A 24,866-nucleotide genomic window follows, 5' to 3' on the forward strand; every position below is an offset into this window, starting at 1 on the left:
GCAGAACTGGCCTCTCTGTAAGGTAAATGCAGGAGAACATTTCAAAACCATTTTCATGAAATCTTGCAACACAAAGCACTTTAGATGACTCCCCTTTACGAGTCAGCATTTCATATTTAGTTATTTCTACTCCTTATTGCAACACAGTGGTTGACAATTTGCATCAGTAAAAGCTGGCTTAAAAAGCTAATCTTTCTTTGGACAATCCCAAATATTACTTCTTTGCCATAATCATGCCGGTTTGTCACCCTGTATCTGGCTTTCAGATATGCCACAGGGTATTATTTTCCAATAAAGGAAGAAGAGCTGTATCCTTTGAGCCAAGCCTTGTATTGTAATTGCTGTGAGTCTCCATGTGATTGTTAGCAATTTTTATATTTAAGAAAACAGGAGAACACATTTTAATCCAGAACCTCTTGAGCTCCACGTGTCTTAGAGTTCTTTTAAAGATCTAAAAATCTGGGCACCCTCTGGTTTTCTGTAATAACTAACGGCAAGATTTGGTCTAGTAGGCTTGCAACTATATAGGCAAACAACGCACACAACCAAGAGCTTTATCTCATCTAGGGTAGAGATCTGAAAAGCCTGGAGTTAAGAGTGCTTTAAGAAAGGAAACCCCCAAATAAGACTATCACTGATGGTGATCTTTCTGCAAGGCAAAGCCGAATGGGCTTCTCCAAACTGACACTTTAGGCTGAAGGTGACTTAAGCAACGTCCTTTTACTTTTGCATCACTGCAACAGCATAGGAGCACGCACACATAAAATTACTGTGCTTTTGCTGAATGGCAGCAAATGCCAGGGTAGGGAACAGTAATTTCCAGCTAAAAGCATAGGAACTTCCTGACCCAAACTGCCTGACCCAACCAACCAGCACAGATAAACACATTCAACGGTACCTGTGAAATCTGGCCTCCAGGCTCACACTACTCCCAGGCAGAAGCAGGCAGAAAACTGGCACTTCTCACCACATTGTACACACACCAGCACCTTCCTGTCCATCAACTTGTGATTTAAAAGTACCTACGGGGACTTCTGAATATCCATTTTGACTATTGTCTATGAGAAGAAGCTTATTATTATCATCATTATTAGTAACAATTATACAACTATTATATATGTTAATATATGTCAACAGAATAAGAATATTAATATATTCCCTACAGGGTATTCCACAGAATTAATGACATCTAGTAATGAGCCTAACCTCTCTGACATCTTGCTGATACTTATTTCTAAGCTAGCTACTAAATTCAGCGCGCATCCACTCAGGCAAGTGCACTGGCTTGCAACTAACTCAATACCTGTAGGTCAAAAGAACATGAAGGCTGATGAACAGAGGTTTGTGCCTTGCTCGGGGCAGTGACGGAAGAGGGAGACATGCATTTGCTCCTGCTACCTGTGTTATCAAGCTAGTACCCTCTACCTCAGGGACAGGCAGCTCTGAGCAGCCAAGTCTCAAACCACCCCAGCTGTCTGCTGCAGTGAATGCCAATCAGTTCCCGAGAGTTCTTTGCCACTGCCATATCAATTCAAGTACATCACGGGGCTGGCCCTATCTCCAGTCCCACCTCCTCTCTAAGACCCTCATCAAGCCTGGCAGTGCTGCAAGCTCAAGGTGACTCCAGTGAGGTTGCTGTTCACAGCACTGTGTTGCTAGTGGTCTTAGCTGGGATGCAGGGCTTCCCATCCTCCGACACCTTCCTCAGGTGCCAAGGAAAGAGAAATAACCTCTCTCCAATGGACTGGGAAAGAAATCACAGGGCAAACCTTAAGACATATGAAATATGTGACAGTGAAAGTGAAATATGCCCCCAGGATCCTCAGAGCCAGCCACAGTGAGTACACCACAGGGGCAGACAAGGCAACTTTTGTGTTAGTTTGCATCCTACCTCCTATACAAGCTGGGACTTGGGAAGAAGAGGTAACTCGCAGACCCTTTCAACAGCAGACCCTAAGAGCCCTAATTCTAGTGTAGTGAAGTCAGCAGCAAAATTCCCACAGACAGAGCAGAGGATTTAGCCCTAGAGAAGTTCAAAACAAAAGCAGCATCTGTGACTCACCCATGAGACCCACCGCGCGCAACAGCGTAAAAATTACATTCACATGGACCTGATGCTGCTTCACGGAAAACGACTCCGGAGCCTTTCTGCTTGCAGATCCCATCTCTGAGCATGCTTCTCGCCCTCTTTTGTTCTTTATAGGATACTTGCATGGAAACAAGAGCTCCGTTTCTCAGCTGCTCATCTCCTCCTGCTGTCTATCCTTCCCCAACAGAAGACAGACTTTACAGAGAGCCTGTTTTCATGCAAATAGCCCCGAGTGATGGCTACAGAAGAACAGAGCATATAAGCACCTCCCAGAGACGACGTGCCAGCTACCATGCTAAAGATACCCCACATGCACAGAAACCATCTCACCGTTTTGCTAATGAAAGCTGCTATGTACATGGGAAGTGTTCATTGGGAGACTTTCAGAGCGCCTTCCATGGAAGGCAAGTCTCTTACTTTGAGACCATGTTGAGAAGGTCCATCTGTGTAGGATGCAACATCAATCACCAGCCAGGAAAAGCCCTGCTAGCCTGTAGTATCCTCAAACTCAGCACTAACATGTGGCACTGGGGAAGAGGAACCATCAATATGAGACTCAGACTTCTTCAAAAAAACCAACATAATAGTTACAGGAGGTTCAAGTTCTACTCTTGCCCCTGAATCCTCCTGTGATTTTTGCTCTTTTATAAGCATATTACTGTTGTTCCAGTGGACTGGTTATGTGGAAAGTCTAACCAAAGGGGGGGAAGCTGACAGTGACCTGCTCCAGGGAGCGTGAGCCAGACAGCGCTGTCAAAGGGCAAAGAATACACTCTGGAAACAAAACCTCTTTGTTCCTCTAATTTTGTTCCAGTTAAGTCAGTTCAGCTGTTCCATATAACCAGTCAAAAACATTCAGCATTTCCCAAAGTATTTTAAGACTTCAAAGTTGTAGGTTTTATTTTGACAGTTTTAAAGCACATAGCTTTTTTTCTTTACAGACTTTTTTGCATTAAAAACAAGGCTGTTTAATAAATTAAGCTTTATAACAACCACTGCCACTCTTGCTTTTATCATGGCTTCAATTAAAATATTGTTTCTTGAAGACAGCTAACAGCTTCTGAGAAAAAAAGGGGGTGTTTCACTGAGAATGTTTTCAATAGACTCAATTTGTTAAAACTTGTGATTAAAACCAAACTCCAAGCAGGGCTGGCTCAAAATCAGGGGCGTTAAAAATTTGTCCAAGTTGCTGATCTGAACTCAAAACTTCCCAGCATTAAATGAACATACTCACCTAAAAAGTAAACTCTCCAACACTCACCGATGAGGAAAATGTAGGAAAAAGTGACCTCTCCAACACTCACCAATGAGGAAAATGTAGGAAAAACACTGTTTAGACCAGTGCCTGGCAGCTCAGCAGAGACGGGAGCTGATCAGGAGCAGTCTGTTCCAGAACAAAGCCTTTCTACATAACCCAGGCAACAGACCTGACCTTTTCATCTACAAAAAACAGTCAACCCACCACTGAACTCATTCCTGTGGGAGATCTGCCCCTCAAAACTGTTTTGTTCGCAGTCTCAGGGCCAAACCTGTTCTGACACCGATTGCCTCCTGTCAGGAAAGTGCTGGAACAGCTCGGGGACAAGACCTGTGCTGAAACCAAACCTGTCTGAACTCTCCCCAAGTAACATGAGCTTCACACACCCGCGCTGACATTGTCACAACAGCAAACGGGAGCCAGGCAAGCAAGCGAAGGACTTGTGTCTTCAAAAGCAAACAGAAGAGGGTTATAAAAACTAATTAGCTGTTCACGCTCCCTACTACGCTTCTCTACAAAGCTGTAATCACAGCAGTCATTTTGAAGCGAGTACACCTCTGAGGGCTTCTTACAAGCAGTGCTGGTATGGACTGGGCTTGGCCAGCTTCACAGTGCCAGCAGCACAGGCCCTAATCCCACAGTTCTGAGGCCAAAGCTCCGCTCGCACAGTTCACAGTGCAGCCCACAACCAGCTGTGTAAGCACAACCGAGAAAGCAGGATCAAGCAGCCATGGGGAGGGAGCTTTTAAGCCTGTGATGCTGCCAAATGCTTCGTATCACAGCCCTGCCTATTTGCATTTCTGCCTTGGGCCCCATCTGTAGCTTCCCATCCATGTAAAAGCTGTCCTCAGGGAGAAGAAAGGCCACTGTCCATTTGTTCAACACTTCTCAAGCGCATCTAGTTTCAAATGAAGTAGGTGGTAAAACTCCTGATGCTAATCTTTTCAACGCAATTCTGAATCTCTTGTCATCTGAGGGCAGGGAAGATCAGAAATGGAAATAGCTGGTCCAGTGGCCCTGATCAGTCAGCGCCAGACACCAGCGCGGCTCCCGAGTCCTGCCTCCAGCTCCCAGCCCTCCAAGGCAGCACCACGTCCTCACCATCAGAAACACACACACTTGATTCTTTCCTCAACTTCCACTTCAGACAAAGTGATCTTACAAAGCAGGCCTCCAAATGCAGTATCAGTTAAATCACTTAGCAATAACACTTAAGGAACAAAGTATCTTTAAAATATGGTTACATCCTGTTCCAGAGGTCTTAATGGGCCATAATTTTAGCCCAGGAACAACCTGAAAGCCAGCACAGACATACTGCAGCACTGAAACTATGTCACTGCAAAGCTATTTCATTACAAGCCACAGCTCTCTTTGCAAAGACAATTTCTTCCAAGAGCCCAGCTAAGCTGGTACAAGGTTTTCCAGCACGCACATGTGTAAGGCAGCCAGAAATGAGCCCAATATATCATGTAAAAGTTGAGAACTAGGAGAAAGAAGTTGAGAACTAGGAGAAAGAAACCAAGAAATACAGGAGATCAGTCCCTTTCAACATACATGTCTCAGCAGAGGTCACTGCAATGACTTCGAGCTGGAGGAGGGCCAGGGCACTGTGCATGCATCTGTTAGACATCCCACCCAGGCTCCAGGCAGGCATCCTTAGACACATGCTAACTGCAAGACCGGAGGAAGCAGGAGCTCAAGCTGAGACCACCTGTACTCTTGTGCCTCTCTCTACGTGCAGCGACAAACTGCCTGCCACAGCCAAGGAGGTAACGGCCGGCAGAGCTGCACAAGGGAGCAAAGACCCTCCTCAAACAGCCACTATTTTCAGAGCTTCGTTCACAGCCAGGCCAGCACAACACTGAGCCACCGACACCTGGAGGTGACAGACACATGGAAGACAGAGGCAAGACCAGGCATCTGGCACCTCAACTTGCTTAAGCTCCATGTAAGCAGCTGCGGAAAGAAACTGGCAGATAGGGTACAAACCTGGGTCTCAACAGGATGCAGAGATGTCAGTGCCAGGCACTCCGAGGTCATTTCTGCTCATGCTCAGGGATTTGAAGAATTCAGCAGCCCCCACAGCAGCTCAGTCCCAAAGCTCCTGGCTTGAACACTGTGCTCCGACTGCCTGGGAGTCCTGCAGGGCTCGTGAGCTCAGACAGGGCTGAGGAGAGGCATCGACACAGCCTCCACCACCCGTGATTCTGGAGGGGAACTGCATCGCTCCCCTATTCCCTCTAAACAGGTCACAGAGATGCCCAGGGAATCTCTGCCCAGAGATGCACAGGGAAACAGGTCACAGAGATGCCCCAAGCAAATGCTGGGGAAGCTGAGACCCTGTCTAACTCAGAGGGGCAGTGTGAGACTTCAGTGGCTCTCAGACTGTAGAGAGAAACCTACATTGCTTTTCTGGAAGCTGCTCCTCCCTGCCTGGAGTAAGAGAACACCCATACAGTCCTTATCTCCCTCATTACGATGAAGAGAAGTTGCCCAAGAATCTAAAATGGGCTTCTCCTCTGAATCGGCTCCAAAGCTATCTCAGGAAAGGCACGTTATCTCCCACCAGCCCAAATCACTCCTATTTGGTACAGAATAATAAAGCCATTAGTACTGAGCAATCACACCATTACACTGCTGTTTTACATGGCTATAATTTAACAGTTCCTCACTGTTTGCTTTAGGAAATCTATTCTTGAAAGGTCTATAAAATTATGAACTCTTGCTCCAGTTTGAAAACACAGGCACGAGCACAGATTTCTGTTCTCTAATAAATCACATTTCCCTACTAGTAAACACCAGCTTATAAGAAACATCTTTTGTTTATTGAAAGTAAATGGCATGTGGACATTTTAAACAAAAAGAAGGTGGGAGGCTGAGGGAAACAGACAGATTATGTTTTCCACTTTCATTTTGCCTTGTGTCTAAACAAACGGTTCCTAACAGCTTTGTTTTCCAAACCAACTTTCTCCCAGCTGCTATCTGGAACCACAGAAAGGGAAAGCAATACTCAAGATGTGCAAGGATTACTTGACTTTGCACACTCGTTTTACTCAGCAGTCAGTGTTCTGGATACGCAAGCCACAGGGAGCATTATTAGGAGTAAGCAATAGCCTTGTAGAGACTGGGTGGCTTCACCTACAAAGCAGAACTGGGAGGCTTCACTCAGACCCCTCAAGCCATGCAAAGGGGAACCAGCATTTTGCCAAGCTTTTGTGCCAGGTCAGCTTGCCACAGGACCCGACTGATTGCCTTCCACCCAGCCACAATTGCACATAAACTTGGAAGATGACACATACAACAGCAGCTAAGATAGAAGGCCAGAGAAAACAGCTCTTACGGACTCTGTGACCAGTCACCTGTAGCATCTGAAAAACAAGCTATTACCCTCAATGCTTTTTGGTTGTGGTTGTGCCTGTTCCCATAAGGAAAGGACAGCACAGAGATATTGACCCAAAGAAGATCCAAGGAACTGCGCCAGGATGGAGTACATTCTAGTGTTTCTGAATTTTCATCATCTTAAAGATCAAAGATCTTAATTATCAAAGATCTTTCACATCCCTCTGCCTTCAACTGATGATCAAGGCATCAAATATTCCTGCACGCCTTTCCCTTGCCTTCTTGCTACATGCAGTTTAGTGTTACTTAGACCATATCCGCCTCAGAAGTTCTTTGCCTACACAAGAGATGTGGCAACATTTTGCTAAAGCTTCAGGATGAGAATAGCTAGAGTTAATAATACTTTGACCCATTTCACTCAAATAGCAGAATATTCTTTGTATCTGAGCATAAATACAGAGACGTGTCTCTGTCAGAGTCTCAGAAATGACGTGCAAATATATGGCTTTATCACAGCCCTCGCACACACACCACTGAAGCTTGCTACATTTGACCCACCACCTTTGTAATTGTACGTCATAGCACGCAAAACTATGCAACAACCCTCTCTGCAGAGAGAGGGATAACGGGATGCATCTCCACAGCAGGGCTAGGCACCCATGTTCACAGAAGACCTCTGCGAAGCACCCAGCATTTTCTACCCAAGTCAGAGGGAAACCCCCAGGCAAGACACAGCTCAGTCCCCACTGCCACCTCACTCTGGACCACCTTGACACAGAAGAGACACATCTACATCCGAAGTGAGGATGGAGCTGCCCACCTCTGTGGATCCTACCTCAGCTCCTTAAAAGAGGGCTGCAGCTGCGTTCTTTTGGGAACATTCATCTTGGGTTTGCTCCTTAAGTTAGTTTGTGAAACTGCTTCATGCAGCCTTGGCAAACACCTCCTTTTCCCTTCCTGGGTATCTTTGGCCATCTCCTGTCACAACCCATCAGCTGTGCCCTGTCCAGTTTTTACTTTCAGAGATGGCCTCTGGCTATGCTAAGAGAGTCTGCAAGCCCTCGATGTGCTCTGTGAGCCATTGCCCCCAACACAGCTCCTTCTGCCACTGCCCTTCTCAAGGTTACAGTCTTGCTCTGCATCTCTCTCCTGTTAGAAGTGAGCTGAACAGAAAAGAGGGAAAAATCCAGTCTGCCAACACCCTCCATACAAAAGACTGTTGGTAGCTGTGTGAAGGAACCTAAAACTTCCTGCCGAGGAAGCCATTAGGAAGTCACACACAGAAAACAGGCCTGAACCTTCCCCAAGGACAGCAGATGATGTTTAGACAAATGGCAGATTCTACATACCGTTAATCTGCTTTTACAGTCCTGACGAAGAAAGTACTCAACCTTGTAAGCTGGACCTTCACGAGCGTTACCCAAAAAAGGCATTTGCATGGCCACAGATGGAGTCCAGAACACAGTAGCTTCTCACTTGCACCTCATTCACCCCATCCAGGTCTTGCAGGAAATCCTGCAGCACCTGTACAGCTGGGGAACACGCATGCAGCCCAAGCCAGCCTGCACCATCAGGAACAAACCCTCTGCACAAGCCCTTTCATGAGGTCTTTTTCTCCCACCCCTGTACAGCTGGCACAATAGCTAAGTCTCCCTGACAGCACATGGATTTTGCTGCTACTCATAGCACAAATAAGATAATTAAGCCAGAAATCTTCAAAGCCCTGCCACTGCCGTTGGTAATGAGATTCTGCTATTCACCTGAAAATAAAAACGGAAGGAGGAGAGCAGGTAAAGCCCATTCTCCACCAACAGCCTGAACTCTAACTGTGAAGCCACCCATCAAACAGCTTAGCCCACCTTCCATCAAGAGGTCCTTCCTAGTAGCTGGGAAGTCCACATATGAATACAACCCTTAAAGAGAAGCATTTGTATAGGGAAACCAACGGTGTGACATATTTGCCAGTAAAACACAAGCTACAAGCAGAGAAACTGTGATGTTTTAATCAGTGACAGCCCTTTTACCTTGCTATGTGCTGGCTTTCTCCTCTGCAAAAAGGGACCAGATCACATCTCTGTTCCTACCTGAAATGCTGTCTGCAAGGAAGAGGGCAAAGAACCCTTCTGCAGGGGTGACACTGCTCTGACACACATCCCAAGACACATGCACTCCTCAGACTGAGCTGAAAGCTTTCACAACAAACAAAATCCCCTGGCATGTATTTAGAACTATTTATTGTACATTTCTGGTTTTTAAAGTTAAGCAAAGAGCCTCCCTTGTTTGCTCGCATTTTCTTGATAGTCTGGGATTCAAGTCTGGAGTGTCTCTTCAGGACAGGGTGTAAAGTGCCATAATACACAGCAGATACAAAACGTCAAGAATGGCTCGGGTACCAGGTACTCAAGAAATCTGCATATTTAGCCCTCTCTCTGCTCCTTGTGCTTTCCCGCTCCCTCCAAAACAGCCAACCTGTCCCATAAAGTCCTAGCAGCAAGGCCTAGGTATGCAACTTGTCACTCCAAGAAGACAAGAACCAACTCTCACATGCTGTATCGTTCATTACAAAGTCACCTACCCCCAAAAAGAGAAGTCAGGCTCATCAAACTTCGCCAACTCTCCTGCATTTCCCAGGTAATTGCACAAACCATGAATTAATGAGAAATAGTGAGCCAGCACACAAGGGAAGAGAAGACAATTCAGAACAGCAACAAAGAAAACTAATGGGAAAGTATGTTTTAATAGCTCACTGCAGATGACTGTCACTGCAAGCCTGCATCACCCCAAGAAAGGTTTCACTTCTCTGGGAGGCCACAAGGACCACAGAGTGCACACACCACCTACACAGCACAGGAACACAAGAGAAAGGGGAGGGGGGCTTAGACCAGGAGTTAATTTTGCAGAGAACAGACAGCTTGGGCAGCCCAGACAAAGCACCAGACACAGTCCAGGCTCAGCTTTGTCACCATCCACCGCACGGCCTCCGGGAAGTCACAAAACCCATCTGTGCTTCACTGCCTGGCTACAGGCTGCAGTGTCCGACACTGGCTCCCTCCACGGGTGTGGACTACCCCCGGCTTTATCTAGCCGCGTTCTGCTCCTTTTTGTTATCACTTAACCCACAAAGGTATGCTATCAATACAGCTAGCCAACCAGCCTTACTTGGACAATAGCAGATAAGAGGGTAGGTTTGAGAAGGAGCCATTGAAAATAATAAAACATGAGATGCTAAACTTAAGTCAAAGGAGTGCCCACAGACAGACAATGCAATGTTCTTACCAAGTACTCGACCATCTCAGGACTTTACGTCCTCCTGGCATAACTTCTCCCCTAGACCAGCTTTAAAAGACAGTATTTGATTGTGATCTGGAAAACTCAGTTATCATTGAAAATGCAAAGTGAGCTCTTACAGCTCAGGGATCGCAGTAGGAGAAACAGCAAGATAATGCCCATATCCACAGAAAACAAGGAGCAGTACCACCTTTTGAAGATGGTTAGAACCGAGAGTCAGAATGGGTGGGAATTTGCCCTCCCATTTCCATATTTAAACTCACTTATATCATAACAGCAGGAGGAAAACATACTTCACAGCCCATGTTCCAAAATCCCTTGCACCTACTTGGCTGTTTAACTTTCCAACATCTACAGTGCATTTACCCACTGTCAGCACAAGTTTCTCTTCAGAGCACATAAATCTTTCCTTTTTCCAAAGCTGCAGCCAGCTGAAACCTGACAGTTTGAGGACAAAGCAGTAAAAGGACTGGGTCTGCTTCCAAATGGTGAAGGACACGCTTTCAATGCTACAGTATCCGAGCAGCAGAATGCCTGTGGGGACCGTCACACCACTCTGGGGCCCTCCTGTATCAGATGTGATGCTTCTCCCTGCTGTCTCTGGGTTTCTGCTTATTTCACCAGAACACATCTAAAAACAACACCCGGACTTATACTGGGATTTCAGCAAAAACACCCAAATCACCCATTTTTTTTTCCACGGTGAGGAGAGGTTTTGCCTCTGTGCATCAGACTGCTAGATGAACACTATAGATGGTGGCTGCTCTGGACCAAGGAACACAACCTCATTTATTACTAAAACCAGATTTATTTCCATTAATCTAGACTAATTACTGCTGCTCCTCTTTTAATGAGGTCCTGTGTGCCTCAGCACATAACATCAGCACAAGAGAAATCCTCATCTTCATAACCAGGCAATTTTGGGCCATTATGAACAGCTCCTTCTGTAGTGTAAGAAGGAAATGATGAGAATGATGCCTCTTCCAAAGAGCCAGTTTCATTTTAGGGAATGCTGTGTGATCATTCTCATGGTCAGGTCAGTAACAGCCTTGCAAAATCTCCTTGACTTTATCCAACTTTTACTACTGCTGAGCAGGGATTAACATTAATTGAGCCCACCCCATATTAGCCAAGGATTATTTGTTAGTCACCAGCCTATAATCACTTGCATTTTCCAGCAGAGACCTTCACATTGCTCAGATAGCTAGCAGGATAATCCAAGTCACATTTTTAATGAAATCTACATAAAAATGCACATCCACACCCTTGTCTTCCCCCTTCCAAAATACCCAATTAGTTCAGCTTAGGCAATGCCATAAAAATTAATACTGTGAAATTTCCAGTCTAACAAGTTTCTGGTGAGAAGAAAATATTCCCGAGGGCAGCATTTTTTTTAAACCCACAAATTTTAAAATATATAAACAAGTAATCAGGAATTTTCATTTACAGGCCTGCACATACCACATACACATCTCTGTATGCACACTGCACCCGCAGACATCCAGTGTTGATTCACCACAGACAGGGAGGCACAGCCATGTCCGCGCAGCCACCTACAAAATGCATTTTGTACAGCACCTATTCCCCCAACAGGCCTCTACATCCGAAAGACATGCCTGCAGCACTCTGCTGCACAGCATCTGGACATCTCCACCCCAAATGTATTCATGCTTAGGCCCTCAGAAAGGAATTTTAATACCTCATGTTACAAATTAAAAACTATGATGCAGATAGAGGGTTCCCTGAAGCCACTCTTAAGTGTGTCATGCAGCAAGGAACCAAACGTCTCCATGATTAAGCCCAAGAAGTCCTACTATTGGTTTCCTACTTCTTCATGGACACAGCTGGGCAGAGGCTGGAGACATTTACACAAGAAAATAAAAACTGCATTGTGTAGGCAACACGGAAAAGAGCAGAGGCATCTTTTATGAGTGGGAGAGGGCGAAGCTCCATACGCTCCACCTGTACTTCTGCTGATGAAGGACGTGGCTGAGATGTTATTTGGTGAAAGCTGCTATAAGACTAAGACAGTATTTTTCTATGCAAGTGTAACTACACGGTGTGATTCCAGCTTAGACAGCAGCTTTTCCCTTTAAAAGCTATATGGAAGCTGCACATATATGTCCATCCCAATTCTTCCTCTGGTTTCCTGCGTGTGAGCACCCTGCTGCAACACCTGAAATCTGCCTTGGCAACAGCTCAGCTGCTCACCAAAGAGGCGCTCTCGGAGCTGAAGGTTTCTTTACTTTTCCCTCTGCTTGGCTCCGATCCCGTCACATCTGGAAAGCCACATCCAGCACCGGCTGTCCGAGCTGAACGGCGGCTCTGCGCTGAGCTGCAGGGGAACAGGTGCCCCCAGGGACTTGCAGGGTCCAGATCTGAAAAGCTGGGCTCTCAGTCAAAGTAGGTAAGACATTTCCTCTGCTGAGCAAACACCTAACTGCCGAGAAAAGCAGGGGTTTTACTTACACTAGTGTTAGCTACAGAAGGCTGAGATTAAGGGATGGAAAACAGGTGAAAGACTCAAGGACCAGCACATATTCAGCTTAGCAAAGAGCAGGTTACCAGGAAACTCGATCAGCGCACACATACTCACAGGGAGGCTTTTCATACCACTACCTGTCTTCATATACATCTATAAACCACAGCTAGGTAAATTCAGACTGAATGAAGGTGCACATTATTGAGTGAGGACATCAAACCAGCTTATGGAGGGGCTGTGACGGACAAGCACCCACAAGACATTTTTAAGTCAGAAGTGGGTGTTGCTCTTTAAGAGATGCTCTTGTTCAAGCACAACCATTAAACCTGAAACAAGAAATGTCCTCAGCTTCCCACAGTACACATGAAGGCAGCGTAACCTCGCTAGCCTTAAACCTACAAAACTACCCAAGCGCCTTGACTGGTATAAAAAACAAAGAGCAAGAAGAATTATTTGACGGCTCAGCCTCGTGCCCGGATGCTGAAGTGTTACTGAAGCCTTTCACCCCGCACTTAACTCCCTCTGCTGCTAAACAGAAAATCCTGGCAGCAGCCACAAGTGTTAAGTAAATGGGAAGCTATTCTCTGCCAGCAGCTGGGAGAAACTTCCTTCTCTCCCCACTTTGCACGTAAAGAAAACCCCACAATGGTACTTGTGGTAATGCTGCTAGCCAGATTTTCAACTGACAGACTCTTGAGGAAAGCCTCCAGATATGAAGTCTGCTCCTAAGGACCCTCTTCAAGTGGATGACATTTGACTTCGGGAACGTACGGCTCATCTCCTCGAGGAAAGGTTTGCTTTGTTTTTAGTACAGAGAAAAGAGTAAAAAGGAAAAGAAAGAAAAGTTGCATTTACTGTGACCTAGGAAAAACAGAGCTAAATAATTTTGATCAATATTTTGATTTCTCTGACAAAAGCCGCAATCAGCGCTGACATAAACAACTGGTTAGCAAGCCTGGGGGGGGCAGGAGGGGTAAATCAAACCAGAGTTTCAAGACACTTATCTTTCCATCACAACAATTGCCACCAATGACAGTAATTTACATGGCTAATAGGCAGTATTATGTTTACAAAATCATTCTTGGGAAGGAGGATCTAAACAATTTTTGCCAACCCAGCAAAGGAGCTGGTATTGAATCAGATGCTGGGTTTCCTTTTCCCCTTTTATCTTCTATGTGTATTCTGCCAAGATGCTTTGCTATGCAACAACGCATAGTGCCTTCACAAGCGCACACAAACCTGTGGAGCATATGATCGCCCTCCTACGACAACCTGAATTCTCCAACAGCAGGGCTGCTTGAGCCTCTATGGCAGGGGAAAATACCTATCGAGCAGGAAATAACGGAGTCAAGCTGGCAGCCCCAGATCCTCCACCCCATGCCACGCTTCTTACCCCACTGCTGAAGATAACCTCAAACAAGCCCCAGCACCTCGTACACAAGCTTTATCTCCCATACAGTGACAGGTCCCATCCCAACACCACAGGCTAAACCCCCTGAACATCAGCCTGAACATCTGCTAATTCCCTGCCCTCCCTGACCCTTGTCTTTTTTGGTCATGAAAAGCTCCATGTTTCCTTCTTACGAGCTCTCTCAAGGCTTTACCAGGAGTCAAACAAGCGAGCAGGACTGGTAGGACATAGAAACGGGCTGCAACTAGCCCAGTCCCTCTGGGTCAACATGATTAAGAGGACTAGACATATCATCCTTTTAAAGCAGCAATGATATTTCCAGAAAGGTAACAGCACATCACATCGGCACTACAAGGAGCGCACTGGAGTTTTTCACTAGACCATCTGCAAAAAAAGAGACAAAAAAGGGACAAAGATTTCCAAAGGAACATAAAAGCCTTCTCAGTTGCAAAAACAAACAAACAAATCAGTGAACACTTGACTAGTTTTCTTTTAATATCAGGCACAATTCCACTTTGTCTGGAAAATACATGCACCCATTCTGCAAATTGGATCAAACTAACCAGCCGAGAGACACAGAGACAACAGTCTTGCATTAAGTGCAAAACTTCAGGTAATTTTAAAACCCATAAGCACTGCTGATGCTTTTGAAAAAGAAGATTTATCAAAGCCCTGAGTGCATGAACAGCCAGGTTTTGCCAAAACCGTCAGTGTATTCACACAACACAGCACAGGAAATCCATCCCATTAAGTAATGACCTTTTTGGTCACACCAATTAACTTGATCATCTATCGACAGTCAATTCAGAAACTATCAAGGATGCACATTTCCCAGCACAGACACTGAAACATAAAGCAGGACCTTATCACATCCCCCCAGCCCGCTGACAGCCTGGCATCGCTTCTGCATCCCAGGTTTGCTGTACCTCTGCTCCAAGTTCTGCCATCCCAGCACCGTTCCCTGGAGTTCCATTTTAACTGTTTAACTTCCCAAATTCTTACATTTAACAAGGTGCTAAGCCATCCCAACTCCAAAAGGAATGTGATTCAAAGACCCAAGCAGGAAACGAGAGCAGGGAAGTCAGTCAGAATAAGGGAAAGGGCCACAGCAGACTGAGCACAAGTACAATAGCTTCATGCACTACATTTTAATTCTCCCACCAGTTTGGGCTGAGAGCAACCTCTGAGGATGGTCACATTTCACTGACACACCTTTAATATTAAAGACCTGTCCGCAAGAAATCCATGAGAGATCTTGAAAAAAAAATACAACATTAAAAAAAAGAAAGCATAGAATAAACCAGGTTATTCAATAGCCCAGCTGAATTTAATATGGCAGTAACAGGCAATTGCATTTAAAATGCAGATACAGATTTTTAAATCGTTTCAGAACATCTGATATGAAAGTTTCAGTAGAGTACAGTAATTGCTTATCATAACCACCACAGAGTGTGTTTATTACCCATGGAGACAACACACTGCATCTGCTGGACTCTTCAGGTAAAGCGGGCCCATATCACAACAGCAGGATCCCATGGATTAAGAGCAGGAGAGTATCCGACTAAACAGAGACACCAAAGGGCATCAGTGACATGACTGAAAACACATCCAAGGGAGAAGCACCACGACCTACACACTCATGAGCAAAGTGTCTTGACACCTGCAAACAGGAAAGTGTTAGATACACTCAAACAAGGCTGATGAGAAGTGTTTGGGTTCTCCCAGGGAATTTCTCTTCTCAGCAGCTGCAACTCTAGCAGCTCTCTACGTTCCTGTAAGTAAAGACTGACCAGCTCTTCCCCTCCCTATGAAGGCTCTGTTACTCTTCAGAATTAGGAAAATTCAATGGTGTTTCAAGGATGACTTCAGCATACCAGTGAAAGTCTGACAAACTAGGAGCTCTTCAGTCCTTCCTCCCACATCTGGTGTGGGATTTAGCACCTGTAGAAGGGCTTGTGAAAACACAGCTCAACTCTGCTTTTTATGAAGACAGGAGATTCAGTTTTAACAACTGTGGATCACCTCACCAACTAAGCCGTTAAGTCAGAAAAGCATAAGGAGCACCTGGAGGTCACCTACTCATGGATTTCAGTAAATGCAAGAAGGGTACTTAGAGTGACGGTGCTCTTCATATGTTTACAGCGTGCAACAGCACCTTCTGCCCAGCTAGAACAAATGGGGAAACTGAGGCAAAGATGGCAAGTGACCAACACAAAAACAGAAAGAGCTAATCCCACAGCAGCTCCAAGTCCTGTGTTCAGAAAGTGCTTTCCCAGTAAGAGAGAAAAGCAAAACAGCTACCAAGCCCTGTGACACGAATGTTAGCATAACCATAAAACAACAGCATGTTTTAAAGCATAAAAGACTTCAAAAATAAAATGAACAAGTGGATACAAGGACTTGAGATTGTGATTTCCTGCAGCTTCGTGTCTTGTGACTGGATTACCCCGTCCTACCCGAACAAGGTGCAAGATCTGTTCAAAGCTGTTCCTGCAGTTGAGGCACTTCAGGTTCCTCCCCTAGGTGGGTTTTCCAGTGCCTCTCCTTCAGTCCACACAGAAACTGCATCTCTCTCCTCTACTTGATCACTTAATTTCAAAAACTCTGAATTCTCCATATCCATACTAGCTATGACTGACCAGCAGGTCCAAAAATTATTTGGAAAAGGAAAGGGAGATGGACAGGCAACCAGACAGCATGACTACGTAAGTTTCTTTTCTTTACAAAACCAGGCTAAAAATACTGTAGACAAGTGAGTCCAGTTATTCTCCAAAAGAAATTGCACCAGAGTTGATTTTGGCCCAACGTGCACTTGGCAAATACTGATAACAAGGATTTACCATATCCCCTCTAGTATTACAGCTGACTATAAAGCAAACATTTGCTTCCTACAGATAACAAAATGACTATGATCGCTCCGGGTTTGTAAAGGTTAGGGTTTCTGCCATCACCCAAGGCAGGCCTATAATTCTCAGTGTCCAAGCAGAAAGTCCCCTAGGTGTAACACCGGCCTCAGTTTTCCCTCAGGTACCCACTCACCTCACACAGAGATACAGTTTGGGATGGATTCCAGCAACAAATTACAATCAGATTAAATATTAATTCCCATCTTAATTCTATAACCATGACTAGGCTTAATGGCCAGGCAGCCATTTAAACAGGAGAGAAGCATGTAAATCATGCAAGAAGCATCTCTTACGCTGCAAATGCCCGGACCGGTTCACAAGCACCTGGATTTCTCCCTGGGAGAAGAGTCAGCCTTTGGGAAGGCAGCTCCAAGAGAGGTACAGTTCAAATCACCGGGCAAGCAATACGGTATCAGGAATCACAAATTCGTGAGCCAACATGGGACAACGCAGCACCCTGCCCTCGGGATAGTTGTACGCTATAGTGACGAAGATATTATATATGTGCTGAACACTCATTGACAGATTTTATCCTCTCAATGCCTTTGACAGAAGTGTGCAGCACCTCTATTTTTGCCTAAAGATGGGCCCTGAGGACACCAGAGCAGATGAAGCAACTGGCACAGGATCACAGCAGGCACTGAAGCGAGACGTCCCGTATGCCACGGCAACACCCAGCAGTTCCCAAACGCAGGTGGCTCTGGTGCCTCCGATGCTCAGAGACCTGTGCCATACCACAAAAGCTGCCTCCAGCTCCAAATCATGCTGCAAGCATGCACGCAGGGAGAATCGTCTCCCTTCTTCCCCAGGGGAAGGCAGGTTGCCAAACGTTTTCTTTTTAAATTATTACTTGCGCCACCCTGAAGCGGCTCGCGTACCATCAGCGATACACCCGCCCCGCATGGGGCCCCCTGCAGCAGATCAAACTTCTACAGCTGCCAGGAGAAAGTCTGCTGCAGAAAGGGGGGAGACATCAGAAAATCAGCAGGTTCTGCTTCGCTTTGGACTTCAAGGTAGTGAAAGGAGAAGGCACAAAAAAAGAAAGAGAGAAGGAAAAAGCTAGGGAAAACAGGGAAAACAAAAACAGAACCAAGCCTGAGCAGTTCCTCCTCCAGCCTCACGCACCAGAAGAGAAACAGAGAAACCAGCAGAAACATTCCCCACTTGCGAGCAGCCCCTGCCATCAGGCTTGGAGACAGCCCCAACACAATGGCAGCAAGCTCCCATGCAAGAAACCTGCCCCTGGAAACATGATAGAGGCAAAACCTCACTAACGTGACGTGCGCGAGTGTTTGGCACTGTCAGCGCTCCCCATTTCTTGGGTACTGCATGAAATACCCCTTCCTTGCACCCCCCATCCTGCCTCCTTGCAACCCAGCCTACGGACAGGCGACACTGCAACACCACAGTCAACGGGGCAAGCGGATCTGCATGCAGGTGACATCCTGCCAAGCGCAGGCGACCGCAGCAGCAGAGATGCGCGATCCCCGAACAATGGCAACACTGACTTCCCCAGGCAAAGGCACTCACTGCACGCAGCAGGCTGCGGGGTTACAGCGCCAAGACGAATGCGACAGGAAGGATAAAACAAATCAGAACTAAAGTTAGGTGATGTCGAAAAAGGAAAACTGTTCTGCAGCAAGAGGACTCAACCACAAATCCAAATGACATAAACCCAGATGGATTTCAGCTGATCCCTCGGATGGAAAGCTCAGCCCACTTCCCACCAACACGTCCCCTGTAGAGAGCCCCAAGGAAAGCAACCAGCACAACCCCCTTGCCAGAGTCAACTGAAGAGGGGTTGTTTTGTTTTGGGTTGTTTTTTTTTTTTCTTAAACCCTTTCCTGCTACTGCAGGGAAAACAAGTCTCAAAGTAGGACAGACAGAAGGCTTTCAAAACACTGGATCACGTCCCCAGCTAGTGTAAACAGGCACAGCTTCCATCAAATCCACGGAGGGGGAAAGGTTTTCCAGTCTACTTTTCTCCTAAGTATTTCATACCCAGTGAAGCTTGAACTTTGGATCAAAACACGTGGGCTTCGGGATCAAATGCAGACTTTCCCAAAACCATTTCAACCCTCTGCCAAATTAATTTCAGACTGAAACAAGTCCATGTTTTTCTTTTCAGAATCAAACCCACCTGTTGGAAAGCACATCCACATGTACTGAGAGGCACGTCCACAGACTGTGTGGACGCACTCACTACCTCTACACAATACGTGGCCCATTGTTAGAAAACAAACAGAAACAATTTTCACTAGTTGCCTAATTGCTTGCAAAAAAAAGCAGAGAAGCCACAACTGCAAATTCCCACAAAGCATTTGAAGTTTTCTTGTTGAAGTGGGTTTGAAAAACAACATCCACTCCACCACCACCCCTTTTTTTGCTTTTTTGTTTTTTTTTTTAAAGCATTGCTCTCCATTACAAGCCTCGGGATCCACTTAGCTGTTCGCTCAAACGCACAGGAGACACAGCTCCCACCCGCCCCAGCTTACCCGTTCTTCTGCTGGTGGGGTCACAGGCTGCCATCCATCTAGAAAAACCCACACGCACCGATGACAATGGGCCATTTACATGGACCGTTACTCATTTCTACACACAGCCACCGTAACGCTGCACCTACATCAAATGATAACCTACCCCTTATGGGAGCTCACAATGTTCTGAAAAAAAAGAAAGAAAAGAAAAACAAGCCTGCAGCCATCAACCACACTGTATTCTCCCCCAAAAGGCTATTTTCGAAGCCATAAAAACTAAACATCCTTTTTGCTGTTATTATGTTCTGCCAAACCAGAATGCATCATAAAAAGGAATAAAAATGTACTATGACATAGGGATGGCTCCTCCACCGCAATCCCCCGTTTAGGAGGCTCTTTTAAACGAGAGCAACTCCAGGGCGCATAGACGGCTCACATTTTTCAGTGCAGCTCCACCAGCCTACACCTTTCCAGCCCCTTCTCGGGGATGCAGACAAAAGCTTTTGCGGGTCTGTGCACGCACAGGGAACGAACCACACACCCCAAGGTCCGCAGCTCCAACGACCCTCGATGCAAACTTCGACAGCAAACGCAGAAAGTCGGCGAGTGCCACAGGCGTACGTGTAGCCACGCACGGAGCCGTTTGCGTAACCGTTGCAAAACGGAGGGCGCGAGGAGCACGGCTACTCCTGGGTCGCTTCCTTGACCAACGGGACATCTGCCCACCCTTGGGTGCTACGCTGGCGGGAGCGGGGCGAGGGCAGGCAAGGGTCCCCACCGTGGCCCCGCCAGACACCTGGGCCTGCTCCGGGCCAGCCCCGCGCCCGACAAGCACTTGGTCCCCGGGCTGGCTTGGCACAGCAGCCGTCCCTCCAGAGGAAACTTGCGGCTGGCAAGGCAGAGGCCGGGGGATCGCTGGTGCTGGCCCGCTCCCCCGCCCCAGCCCGGCACTCAGAGGGGCTCCCTGCGGGGGATACCCTGTGTCACCCCCAAAAGGTGACCCCAAAGGAGGCGCCGTCCAAGGCATAGGTTGAGGCCACCAGTGTGGCCGTCGCCCGACTCAAGGGGATGAAAAGCCGGGGGAGAGAAGAGGAGGGGGGTGGGGGGGAGGTGAAAAATCGCCACGGGGGGTGGGGGAAGCGGCCACTGAAAGGGGGAGAGGGCGACTGGGGGGATAATGGCCACTAAGGGGGGGAGAGGGCTGCTACGTGGGAGCGAGAAACGGCGGGGGAAAGGGTCCCGGCCGGGGAGCGCATCCCCGCGGAGAGCCGGCCGCTGCCCATGGCCGAGCGGGGCGCGGTGTAAGGGCAGGTGGCGCCACGCGCGACCGCGACAGTCCGTGGGCTCGGGGGCACCGACACCCCCCCCCCCCCTTCCTTCCTCACCCACCTTGCACGGCCAGGACGGCGAGGGCGGAGAAGCAGAGACAAAGCAGGTCCTCCAGCGCCATGTAAGCCCCGCCGGGCGCCGGGAGCAGGGGCCGCCGCGGCCGCATCTAAGAGGGGAGCGCGCTCTCCCGCCGCCCCACCGCCATTTTGTGCGAGCGCCCCAGCCCCAGCCCCGCGCTGCCCGCCGGCGCCGCCGGGCCCCGCTGCCGGGGGCGGGGGGCGGGGGCGGCCCCGGCCTGCCGCTGCTCCGCCTTTGTCAGCGGGCTCGCCGCCGAGCCGAGGGGGGTCCTCCCGCCCTCCTCGACAGCGGCGGGACCAACAGGTTGCTGCCAGCCCGCGGCGGGGGGAGCGGCCCCGTTTCTTGAGGGGGGGGAAACGGGGCCGGGCTGCCGCGGCAGGTGCGGGGCTCGCTCCTGCGCCGGGCCGGCAGCTCCCCGGGCAGGCAAACGGGGAATTATAAACATTTATGTGCTCCCCCCCGCCCCCCCCCTTTTCTTTAGGTTTTGGGTTTTTTTTCCTTTTTGCCGCAGGTGAGTGTGCAGGACACCGCGCTGCCGCCAGCCGTCGTCTTCCCCCTCGTGGTGCTCCGGGGGGGACACGCACCCCTCTGCCAGCCCCTCTGTCCCGTCAGGGCTGAGGGAGCCCTCTGCGGCGTCCGCCCTTGGCTGCCCGCCGCTTTCCGCTGACAGGCGGAGGGGCACGAGGTGCCCGGCAGCCCGCACCGCCACAGCCGGCCGAGGGCTGGCGGCCGCCCGAGGGCTGATGGCCGCCCTCCCGCAGGCCTTGCTGTCGGCAGGCGCGGGCCCGTGTCTGTGGAGAGGAGGTGAGGCAGCCACCCCACACAGCCTGGCTAGGCTGCGGAGGGAAACAGACACCAGTGACCATATCGCCATTGGTTTGCAGTCCCGCTGGGGCCCATTTCGAAGCACAACTCCTTCAGGTGTATAGCGTTCATTGGGCTTTTCAGGCATTGAAGTCTAACCTACGCGTCTCAGCTGTCTTTGAAAATAAAGCAAATAAAATAGCCGGCACAGCCTGTCCGCACCCCGTTGCTGTGGAGGGAGGCAGGTGCCATCCACCAGCCAAGCCAAGCAGTGGAAATGAGGTGGGGAGCTGAAGGGTGCTGAAAGATGGAGACCGACGCCGCTGCCTCCCCAGCTTGGCTGGGTCCCAGACACAAAGTCACGCTGCACGTCTGCGCGTAAAGCCGCAGGTGCAGGTTTAGTCCTGAGGGCAGACGACACCAAGACCTCCTTTTTGGCAGCAGTGGCTGGTGCCAAGCAGAAGGCAACTGCATCCAGAGCGGGTAGGAAGGAGTCTGCTTTGGCCTCCGAAAGGAGAAGGGGCTGCCCGGTGCACTGGGATGTTTTATCGCAGCAGTGTGGAATGCAGAGAGGGCTCCAGCTATGCAGAATATGAAAAAAGAAACCTTTTTAATCCAGACCTTCCTATTTATTAGCTTGTATAATGAACTATAAAAACTTAAATGAAACCAGAAAGGCTGCGTGGTGGGAAGCAGGTTTCCTGTGTGTATGAGTTATGCAACCGTAAGTTAGTACTTGGCACTATCAGCACAGACAAGCCCTGGGATCCAGCAGCCCCCTGCCCGGGACAGAGACACGCAGGGAGGCTCTGCCGAGCGTTGGGGCCCTCCCGGCTGGCTGGGCACTCGCTGCGCACCTCGCTGGGAAGGAGGGGGTAATAAGGCCACAGCAAATCCACCAACCCTATTCCTGCACCATCCATACACTTTCCTCCCTGCAGAAAAAAAAGGGGGAATAGTAACAGCCATGCTCCCTCCTGCACCACTCTGGCATGGAGCTAAAGATTAACAACCGCCACAAACCCTCCTTTCTCTCTGGGCCTTTCCCACCTGCTCCTTTCTGTGTGAGGTGGTTTTAAAGGTGCTGTCAGATGGCTTTAACGAGGCTGTAGAGGAATGTCTCTTCATTGTGACTGCCAGTGGTATGCTTTTAGACACACCCCTGCCCTTTTTTCCTCAAATCCTGGATGTTTCTCCCTCCCTGTAAGCAAGGAAACCTTTACCTAAAAGTCAGGCAAGTCTGGCGTAATATAAATAATGAAAACCTAGTGGTCTGCAAAATACTGCACGCTCTGGCTAACGGCACCTGCCTGTGTTAAGGCTTTGACCCAGCTCCCTGCTGACAGGTCAGGGTTAGAAGCAGGCACTAGCCTAGAAATCAAAAGACCCAGGTCTAATTTTTGTCTTTGCTTCCTGCCTGACTTTACAGTCTTACTTGATTCCTCCATGGCACCTCTCTGTCTCTCCACAGCCTGCGTGTCAGCGGGAACAGGAATTAAACCAGCATTTTGACAAACCCAAGCTTGCAACAGATATATTCCTTGAATATCTATCCCTGGGGAAAAGAAAAATAAAAAGAGACTTAGCAAACAGCCCCCGATCTGTGAAAGTGCCAGTAACGCAACCCAGAGCACCAGCTCCTTTCGCGCTGACAACACACGTACGCTGCGAGAGTAACACCAAGTCCCCGCCGTCCACCCGCGTGTGGCACAGACAAACTGAGCTCGCGACATCCGATGTTTCCGTGGGGCGACTCCTTCGCAACTGAAGCCAACGCTGGCTGACGCGTGCGTTCGCAGGAGCGGGTCCTGTGGCTGCAGGGAGGCATTCCTGGTGTCACACGCCCCGGGAAGGCATTAGCTGCCTCAGCCACCACTGTGTGAACTGACTTCTTGCAGCGCTTGCAGAGGAAGGAGAGCCTGGAGAAAGAGCCACTTTGTAGATTCAGGAAGGATCGGATAAATCCCTGGCTGTAAGTCCATAAAGAACAAAGTGACAGCAGACCTGTGCCAACAGAAGGGACATTCCTTCCCCAGATAATGGCATTTCTGCCCCAATACTTACGGCAAGCAAAAGCCCCCATTTATGCACTGCAGACTCCCCAAAGTTCCCGTCCCTGTCGGTGAGGAGTTTTCTACCTTTCAATAGCTGCAAACCTCTGATACTCTGAGCTGAGAAAGGGTGAATGGCAAAGAGTAGCAACGGCAAGTGGCGGGTGTTTGTAGTCCCGCCTTTTGTTCCCCCTTTGGGAGACATTATTTCTGTGCTCCAGAAAAAAAAAATCTTTGGTGAGTCAGTTATATGGCCAGTATATTGTACACATCTCTTGGTTTGTGCAAGATCCCAGCAAAGAAGAGCTTGTTAGGGAAATCTAGCAAAAGCTGCTATAAATGTATCTAGCGCAGCAGGAGCTTCTCCCATACAGCCAGTCTGTAGCCAAGGGTGGATCCATGCTTTTGAAAGGTTGGTACAGATGCAAGAGGCCTCGAAGCACAGCAGCATGTGTTACAGAGGTTTCTGAACCAGCATTTCTCCAGGCTCTGAATCCAAACCCACCCTAAGCAGCCCATGTCCACTTCCAGCTGGCAGCTGTAGGATTCAAACTACCAGGATCCGGTTGTGCAAGATACTAAACAAATGCAGGTAAAGAGCAACGCTTGCTCCCCAAAAAGATCCCCCAAAATAAAAGAAACCCAAAGAACGGGGAAAAAGCTGTTTCACAGAGAAAGCAGTGAGGAACAAGAAGATTCACAGCATGTTGTGTCTTCTTATTAAGTAGGCAGCACAGTATTATCCCAGTTCTAGGTTCAGTCTGAATCCTACCGCTGAAAATGCTGTCTGGCTGCCTCCCATGGCTTGGGGTTCAGAGCATCGAGAAGCTGTGGGCCAGGGTCAGAGCACTTAAAGCAAATGAAAGAAATGGAAGTTAATTCAAAGTTAAAGGAGACAGCAATTTAAAGCAGGATAGCTATTTTAAAAATCACGATGAGGATGTTCTTATGCCAGGCGAAGGTTGCTTTATATTCGCTTAGTTTAATCCACTTTACACTGAAGAGGACTGTTTAAATTTGGAATAGGCACTTTCTTTGCAGACTGAGCGTGCTCCCTCCGACCACTGATCTCAGACACAAATCCCCATGCTGCCAAACCCTATAGCTCTGAAGTTAGAGCATGGTGAAGCTTTTGTAGATGCACTTGTTCAAAAGCGCTTTCCTGCTCAGTGAAAGCATCCCCCCGGGGGTTAGTGCCCTCTGGTTTGGCAGATATGAAGCGCTGCCCACAGCTACGCGGCCCCCATCTTGCAGGGGGTCAGTGCCTGAGACGTGTTTGGGACCGTGCTTAGGTTCTTTCTCTCCCAAGCAGGATTAAACCTCCCAGTCTCAAATACAGCCTTGCTCTGGTTTC

At 48.3% G+C, this 24,866-nt stretch overlaps 1 protein-coding gene across 1 annotated transcript in view; it reads right to left on the minus strand.

Moving 5' to 3' along the window:
• IGDCC4 (immunoglobulin superfamily DCC subclass member 4) overlaps window positions 1-20,745 on the minus strand; it is a 97,909-nt gene extending 77,164 nt beyond the window's left edge. The window contains exon 1 of the mRNA XM_075506362.1: window positions 20,640-20,745. Within this exon, the coding sequence (XP_075362477.1) occupies window positions 20,640-20,745 (106 nt within the window). The remainder of the gene's footprint in view (window positions 1-20,639) is intronic.
• Window positions 20,746-24,866: the final 4,121 nt, after the last annotated feature.

This window comes from Mycteria americana, chromosome 6, assembly GCF_035582795.1.
Source record: "Mycteria americana isolate JAX WOST 10 ecotype Jacksonville Zoo and Gardens chromosome 6, USCA_MyAme_1.0, whole genome shotgun sequence".
NCBI classification, from domain to species: Eukaryota; Metazoa; Chordata; class Aves; order Ciconiiformes; family Ciconiidae; genus Mycteria; species Mycteria americana.